The 8663-nt window shown below is 42.7% G+C and overlaps 1 protein-coding gene across 1 annotated transcript in view; it reads left to right on the forward strand.

Moving 5' to 3' along the window:
* The window catches only part of LOC115481563, a 92381-nt gene extending 89964 nt beyond the window's left edge, over nt 1-2417 (forward strand). Inside the window, exon 12 of the mRNA XM_030220803.1 lies at nt 1064-2417. Coding sequence (XP_030076663.1) covers nt 1064-1171 — 108 coding nt within the window. The 3' untranslated portion in view covers nt 1172-2417. The remainder of the gene's footprint in view (nt 1-1063) is intronic.
* Nucleotides 2418-8663: the final 6246 nt, after the last annotated feature.

Genomic DNA, 8663 nt, shown 5'->3' on the forward strand with positions numbered 1-8663 from the left:
CTTTTAGGGTACCTTTTTGTGCCTTATTCATCCTAAAAACAGATCTAGACCAAAACTTTAGATGTTTTCGTTTTGTTCCATTGTGAATGTAAAACATTCAGGTGTTAGTAACACCCTAATCCCGCCTTCAAAATGTCCCCAATATGCCCCCTCGTGATTTGGATGCACTGCAGGCAAATTGCATAGATCAACATCTTATAAGTCCACTGTTAGCAAGTTGATCTCTCAGTGATAATGTTCTATGTTAATGTAAATAGAGGAAAAGACTTCAGATACCCGGTTTAGGCCACTCTATTCAGTCCTGAAAACCAAGACGCTCAGCGTTTGCTCTGGAATAATTTTATTCCTTTAAGTAAACCTGCTGACGAGTATCATCATAAGTCTGAAAAACCTCAATACTCAATTTTACACTTTAGGATATAGTTCATAATGTAGAATAACTAGTACTTAGCTTCTGTACAGCCACGGGATTGCTGAGAACGCGTTCCTGTGGCTCATTTTGTCTGAGGACCTTGAAAATCAAACATAGAGTTTTAAATTTAGCCCTGTAGGGTACTGATAGCCAGTGTAGGTTTTTCAGGAACATAAGAATAGCCATACTGGGTCAGACCAATGGTCCATCTAGCCCAGTATCCTGTTTTCAACAGTGGCCAATCTAAGTCGCAAGTACCTGGCAGAAACCAAAATAGTAATGTGGTCACTACTTACAGCCTTCTATCAGCCGTGCTGCTGCATTCTGAATTAGTTGGAACTGATGCAAACTCTTTTTAGTTTGACCAGTGTTATGGGCATTACAGTAGTCTAGTCGTGGTGTTAGCATGGCATGTATCACTGTGGTCAGGCTCATCAATAAGATAGATTTTGTAGCTGCCGCAGGTGATAGAGACAATTTTTAAATGTTGTTTGACTTTGGGCAAGTGACTTTCTCTCTCCCATGGTACTCTTTACCGTGGCTGAGAAATAGAACAATGTCATCCTAACTTTTCACTGTCCCCCTTGGAAATGTTGCTGTGATCTGGCTTCCATGGATTTCTGGTTTCATGTTGTTCTTGTATTATATCAGGCATTAGATGTAATCCTGACGGAGTTGAGCAAGTCGCTGGAAGAGGATATGGAAGATCTACTGGAAAATGAGATTCAAATGGAAATAGGAGAAGTTCCTGCAGATTAACGTTTCCAGCAGTGCTAATACATGTAAAGTACCTGTACGTAATATTTAAATATACTGAATAGCATGTTCAGAATGTCTGGTCCTATACATTTTGGAATTTATTTTAGAAGCATCTCCACATGTATGTAGCCATTTTCTAAATCACTGTTTACTCATGTTTGCAATCTACTCATGTAAATGCCGCTATTTATATGTGGAGATCCACACCAGGCAGAGATTTCAAAGGGGTTGTGGTTTGGGCGGGACTTGGGTGGAGTAAACATCTACACATGTATTTCCCATTTCATAAAAGGAATATACGTCAATGGGGAAAAATATCTCTGTCAGGTATTACATCAGCTTAGAGCCAAGCACATTTCAGCCAAAACTGGGCCATCCCAAAGGGTGGAGAGCAAAGAGAGAGAGAGATTTTCAGACTGTGTCTGGGGTATAAATCCAGAACGATGTAGGTGACATTGCTTTGCAAATGAAAAATATCATCAAATGATATTTGCTTTTTGTTGGTGCCTCTGGAAGGATGTAGACAGAGAGGAGGCAATATGGGACAATTTTCAAAGGAATCTGCTCAGGTAACTAAGCAGTTACTTGTGTAAATTTTCCAGACTGAAAGATGTCCTCCACTCAGGCTAAAAGTATATGGATAAGTTTCAGAATACATTCACAGAGATAAGAGATGGGGCAGAGGAAGGCAAAGTTCACAGAAGATGCCCTCAGATTTCTACCTACTGGCTGAGCCACTTGGCTTGTCTTAGGCTTGCCTCTTGTTAAAGCAGTGATCAGGATCTACGTACTGTCTCTAAGGCTCTTGTGAATGAGAAAAGGGGCTCAAAGAATGAGAGTGATAGAGCCTTTAAATGAGTGTGTCACACTGCTAGTGAGTGAGCCTTGGCATCACTGTAACTCCAGCCAGTTCCCCTATCTGAAGCTCTCTTACTCCCCCTCATGCACCTCTGCTCCTCTTTCCCTTTCTATAGTAGACCAAAGGCAGGAAGCATGTCTGGCCTACACTGCTGCTGCTCTCTGCTACACCTGATGACCCCTTGGTCAGGCTTTATTTAGCGAGCCAATAGGCTGCAGAGGGAGGTGGGAGCATGAACCTAGGAGCAGGGCCACTGAGAGGGGGGGCAGGGGGGACAAAATTCTCCAGGCCCGGGCCTCCAAGGGGGGCCCGGCGCCACAGTCCCACTCGCCCTCTGTCGTCGATCGTCTGCCACCGGACCGGGCCCCCTGCATTGAAATAACAGCGCCTCTCACCTCCGTGTGAAAGCGCTGCAGGCAGATGGCCTCCCTTTGGGTCTCCCTCCCTCCCTGTGACCCGCCCTCATCTGACGTAACTTCCGCAAGGGCGGGACACAGGGAGGGAAGGAGGCCCGAAGGGAAGCAATCTGCTGCCTTCAGTGCTTTTACACAGAGGTGAGAGGCACTGTGGTTTCAATGCAGGGGGCCCCGCCCGGTGGCAGATGGATGGGGGCGGGTGGAGGGGGGAGCGGCGGCGGCAGGGCCCCAGGCCCGGCCTAGTCTCTTGGCGGCCCTGCCTAGGAGACACAAGTCTTCCTCTTTTTCCCTGTGGCCCTGCAGCATGGAGTTCTCACACCCTAGTCTAAGGAAGGATGGGAAGGAATATTAGGGGGTGCTCAAGCATCAGCACCCCTGCATCCAGGTACAGTAGGGCTTGTAAGCTAAAGTTTGGACCTGAGGCAATGAAGGGTGACATAACGTACATTAGCAGGACTTGAACCAAAGCTTTGTTGGTTCTTAACCTGTCACTATAACCAGTAGGCTACTCTTCCACAACTGGGAGATATGATCACAAACAGAAACCATGGCTGTAGTCAAGATATTATCTCTGGAGTGAGGTTTTCTGGATCATGAAGTATTCTGACACCTGTATTTTTTCAGGATCCCTCTTTAGATCCACTTGTTCCACGAATATGGATTCACAGTTACGTTACTTAATAATGTTTTGGTTATCCATCTAATCTACACCAAATTTTCTGAACGTGTGAGTGGGTCTAAGCGGATCATGAGAGGGATGTTTATTTTTTGGAAATGGACATATTCCACAAATCCTTGCCTGCAGTCTAATTACTTTTGTATCTGAGATACTGGAGACAAATAGCTGTATTTCTGTCTACAATTGTGAATTGTAATATAGCATTGAATCCCTTATGTTTAGTATTAGATAAACATGACACATATCCCAGACTAAACAAAAACAAAATAATGCTATGTCGCAAAGTATATCTCATCGGCAAAAAATGCATAATGCAGCACTGGACCTCGGCACACCCACCAACCTTCTGGCATTGGCGGAACCAGGCACACCAATTGCTTACTTGGGAAGCGAGAGAGGCAAAAGGAACACACAAGCGAAAAGTGCGCTTTCTAAAAATTTCGGGGTGTTACTTGGACGGGATGACTCACAGAGGGAGAAGTCGAATTCTTAATACTCTGTAATATTTTTGGATATCAATTGTGGTAACAGAAGACTCATCTATAGGTTACTAGGGGGGGGGGAGGGGTTTTTTTGGACCAAGTTGTAATATTGGTTATATCATACAGCTGAGATCAAAGGGTAACAAACGAAAAACATAAGGCAGTGGAGGATGATATTATTTTACTTTATTAAGTAAATGATGTTTGTTTGTTTTTTTTTGTCAACAATCTTACAATAGTATGTCAGCTTATCGGAGGGGAGGGATGGGGAAGGAGGGGGAGGGGAAAAAGGAAGGGGGGGGGGAAATTATTACAAAATATTGTTGAAGTTATACTTAGTTGACTGAGATGTATATGTACTAATTTTGGTGTATGTACAACGGTTTGCCATTATGATAATATAATAAAAAAGTTGAAACATACTTTTGTATCTGATTCATACCAGATTTTCAGAGATTTCAAGGGGGTGGAGCCAGATAAAGGTATTTTTCTCAGAATCTATGTAGTGCGTTTGCATTCTGAAAAGTAGGTACTGTCAGCTCTTGTACTTTATTTTAGAAGGTAACATAACATAACATAGTAGGTGATGGCAGAAAAAGACCTGTACGGTCCATCCAGTCTGCCCAACAAGATTAATCATAAATGGATTCATTAACAAGTAGGTCATTGAAGTTTGCTTGTAGGTCACATGGCAAAAGTCCTTGAGGGATGGTGACCCTGGAAAATACTGTTGATGAAAGAATGATGGCCTTAGAGAGCTGTAATAATAGACTTACAGCTGTGGGAAAAGACACATCCAGACTAGAACATGATTGTTTTTAATGGGTTCTGTCTTTTCTTCCTGTAAGGCTGGAGTCCGTTTGGGAGTTACAATAGCACCAGGTAATACATTTTATCTGTGTGCCAGGCCCCTCCTTCTTTTTTTCTCTAGGAGATTTGCATCAAGCATCGTTAAGAAAATAAAAGCAGGAAATGTGGACCAAATCTTCTCTAAATGATTGTGAGATATTTCTCTATCAAGTTATTGGCTTGCTTTTTTTTCCTTGTCGTTTGTTTCTGCAGTAATATTCCTCTCACATAGCACATTTCCATATGTATCAAAATACAAGTGGAAAAGATTTCAGGTGCAAAATTTGCATATGTTGATCTGTAAACCTGGGAAGAGCAGTGCAGCGTATTTCCGGAAGGCAGAAATACGTGGGTTATGTCGCTATTTTAATGATCACTGCAAAACGGCATTGGTTTGAAAATGTCACTAGAAGCAGGATTCCCTGGAGCCATTCAGTGCATATGTCTTGCTTGCAAACCCTTTATCATCTCAATAAGGTTTCTTAAAATCACACATTTGTAAGGATGACCGTAAAGTTCCATTTTCAGGAAGAAGATAAGCCATGCATGGAGATAAAGTTCCTTTTTTTCTTAGGGAACAAAATTGGAAAATCATAATTGCATCTCATTGCATGCAATAAGAGAAAAAAAAATAGTACTAAATTGGCATATCCGTTTGGACATGGATCTGTGTGGTCACCCTAGTTATCAAGCCTTAATTCAGCTCACCTGCCCAAATGTTCTGCAATATACAGTCTCACCACAAGAGGGCAACTGGGCTTTTTATATATGAAGATAGGATCCTGAAGCAAGTTCATTTTGAGTTTTATTTCATGAAGTACAATCCTTGTAAAGTCCTTACTGAAATGAAAAATAAATAGGAAGTGTATTCTGTGTCCTACTTCATATGTTCTTTCTTGGATCAGAAAGAGCAGCACTATCCAACTGTGGAATTTCTTGCAGGAGAATGTGAGTGTGGCTAGTATTATAGCTTGGCATCAAAAAGGTTTAAACAAGTTTCTCTAGGATAAGTACATTAACAATCAACAGCACACCCCTACTCAGTATGTTCTTAGGTTCTGAACATAAGGAAGTGAATACCTGGCATACAGTCTGCCCAAGAGAGGTTGCTCTTTGACAAAAATGAAGTAGCATATCAGATGAGAAATATGTTAGTCAGTGACGATCCTAGGTCAGCTGCCACCCGGGGCGGATCGCCGATGCACCCCCCCCCCCCGGGTGCAGCACGACACCTCCCCCTGGTGCAATGACACCTCCCAGCGCATCAACACCCCCCTCCCGGGTGCATTCTTGGCTGCTGGGAGCAGCCGCGCTGGTCTCGGCTCCGCTGGCTCCCTGCTCCCTCTGCCCCGGAAGAGGAAGTAACCTGTTCCGGGGCAGAGGGAGCAGGGAAACAGCAGAGCCAACAGGCATGCGGCTGCTCTCTGCACCCCTCCAGCGGCGTGCACCCGGGGCGGACCACCTCACCCTTGCTACGCCACTGCTGTTAGTTCACTTTATTGTATAGCTGCAACCACTGTTCCCTCTAAGATAAGTGGGGTCCTCCAACGGCATTGCAGCCAGTGGGGGGTGGTGCTTCAATATTATGCTTTCAATCACTAGTCCTGCAGAGCTTGCCTGTCCCTCACTATTGAAAATGTGATAATGAAACAGCACCCCCTACTGGCAGGACTGTAGGTGGAGGACTCTCACTCAGCTTACAGGGAACAACACTAGGAATATTACAAACCAGTGCCCAACATGGCCGTGTTTCATCCCATTTTAGAACAAACAACTATTTATTAGTAAAATCACAAATAAATACATTTACGACATTTATTTGTGTGCCAAATGCAATGCACAGAACTGACAGTATAAGTTGTACATTTCATTTGGTGACATGCCCATGACATGCCCATGTGAATTTCCCCCCTAACAGCTGCATGCTAAGTAGTTTAGGTGCGCAGTTCATAGAATAGCACTTGCATCACTGCCAGTTATTGGTGCCAATCACTCGTGGAAGTGCTACTATTTTATAAAGTGGGTACAGAATTGGCACCTACCTTTAGGCAGAAGGAGCAGCCAAGCAGATCAACCAGTTCAATAAAGTTTATTTTTTTTAAAATTGTTTTTATTAACATTTTCATATCAAACCACTAGGCTACTCCTCCACTCCACTCCACTCCACTCTGAGGGTGAAACATGGCCACATCGGGTAACCTTGTAATAAACCACTTCTTCTGTTTCCCTCTTGTTCTATTCTTTTTGTCTTTTTTGATCTGCTTTTTTTCTTTTGAGGTGTCAGCATATGTCACTTGAATTTGTAAGCCCTTAAATGACATAAATTTATACATTATTTCTGGTTTTTCTATTATTTTATCAAATGTTTCATGAGACTTCCCTTTCTCAATTCAAAATATTTCCATCAGAAATAGCAAAGAGTGGTAATGCAATTATGTAGTATTCTGCCTCTTCCTGCTTTCAATCCTCTTTGGTCCTTTTTATAAAATTGCAGTCATAGATCATTAAATCTCTTGAAATGTGTATTTATTTATTTACTTAACTTATAGCTCTGGCCAGTGTCTCGCCATCTTCTTCAGGGCAGTGGTCCATTATATTATAGCAGTGTTACCACTGATGGTCCATAAAAAATTTTTGAATTGAGAAAGGGAACTGTTATGAAACAATTGATGAAATAATTAAAAAAACCCCAGAAAGGATGTATGAATGAATGTCATTTATAAGCTTACAAATTAAAGTGACATATTTGGGACTTTTGTGCTGATGTGTAATTGGGGAGTCCAGCGATAAGAAGGTACCCTTTATAATTGGACCTATTGCAAGCCTCACGTGGTAGAAAATATTTTCTACTGTGTATTTTGGACACGCGTCAAAAACAGAATTACCGCCCGGGGCATGCATTAGCCGGGCCTTAGTTCCAATTTGATGCACGTTGGACGTCTGAAGGCACCTGTGTCCCTTAGTAAAAGGGCCCCTTAATGCATTGTAATCTAGTAGATGATGATAGAGAAACCCATCACCTTATCCAGTCCACTCTGCTGTTCCTGCCCATACTGATAAGGCTGCATCTTAGGCATCAGCTGTTTGTTTATAAGATATCACTCCTGATCTAGGACAGTTTTGTTGTCTGACTCTTCATATTTTGTGTGCTTCCATCTTGGACATATCAACAAACAAAATCCCCCACGTAGCACCCCCCCCTAGCATTCCTTCCTTTCCACATCTGACCACAGGGCTTTGTAAAAATGGAAATAACCTCCAGTGTTAACTTGGCTAACTGCCAGAGCATTTGGTCTTCTAGGTCCTCTGTATGACTTTCCAGACAGACTCAGCTCTGTGAGCACCTATGGTTTCAATAGGCCAAGCTTCTAGTTACTACTGTACTTGCAGCCTACCAAACAGACCCAGTTCCCAGTTAATTTTTCAGTTAATTGTGTGGTTGCCTGTGTTTCAGCTAGGAATGTATTTCCCTACAGTGAAGAAACTTGCATAATAATGGGGTTGCTGGACACCCACTGGCATCCACAGAGATGATTCTTATAATCTCAACTCTAGTAGCTATTATAGGTAGAGTTTAGGGTGGGCTGGGGGGGGGGGCAGCAATCTCCCCCCTCCACCTCAGTATGTTGATGGTGTTAATGCTGAATTGGTTCCTCTTTCCTGACTGCCAATATGAAGGCTCCTTTTATAAAGCTGGGGTAGTGATTACTGCACACTAAATGCAACAAAGCCCATAGGAATTGAATGGACTTCGTTGCATTTAGCACGCAGCTAACTGGTAGCATGGCTTTGTAAAAGGAGCTCTGACTTTCTTTGCCCTCCCCCCCCAAAAGGAGACAAGCTATACCTATGGTTGCTGCTATTATTCAAACCAGGCACTTTAAATACACATCTTCTCTCTCTCTTCATGGTTTGGGTAACTAAGAATAATCTGGACTCATGCTATGCCCTCTTGAAGTCTGCTACTGCTTTGGCCTTTCCCATCCACTCCTGGTAGGTGTTTCATGCAGCCACCACCACCCAGATGTTGCTCCTGAGTCTAATGCTTTGGAGCCTCATTCTAGAACTTCTTTTCTATTGAAAAATGTGTGTTATTTGTGCATTATTAATAACCTTCAAATATTTTGATGTCTTCACAATATCTTGATAGTCATTTCTCTCTCTCTCTCTGGGTGTGCATATTTAGATCCCAAAGTCTTGTCTGATA

This window comes from Microcaecilia unicolor, chromosome 12 (genome assembly GCF_901765095.1).
Source record: "Microcaecilia unicolor chromosome 12, aMicUni1.1, whole genome shotgun sequence".
NCBI lineage: Eukaryota > Metazoa > Chordata > Amphibia > Gymnophiona > Siphonopidae > Microcaecilia > Microcaecilia unicolor.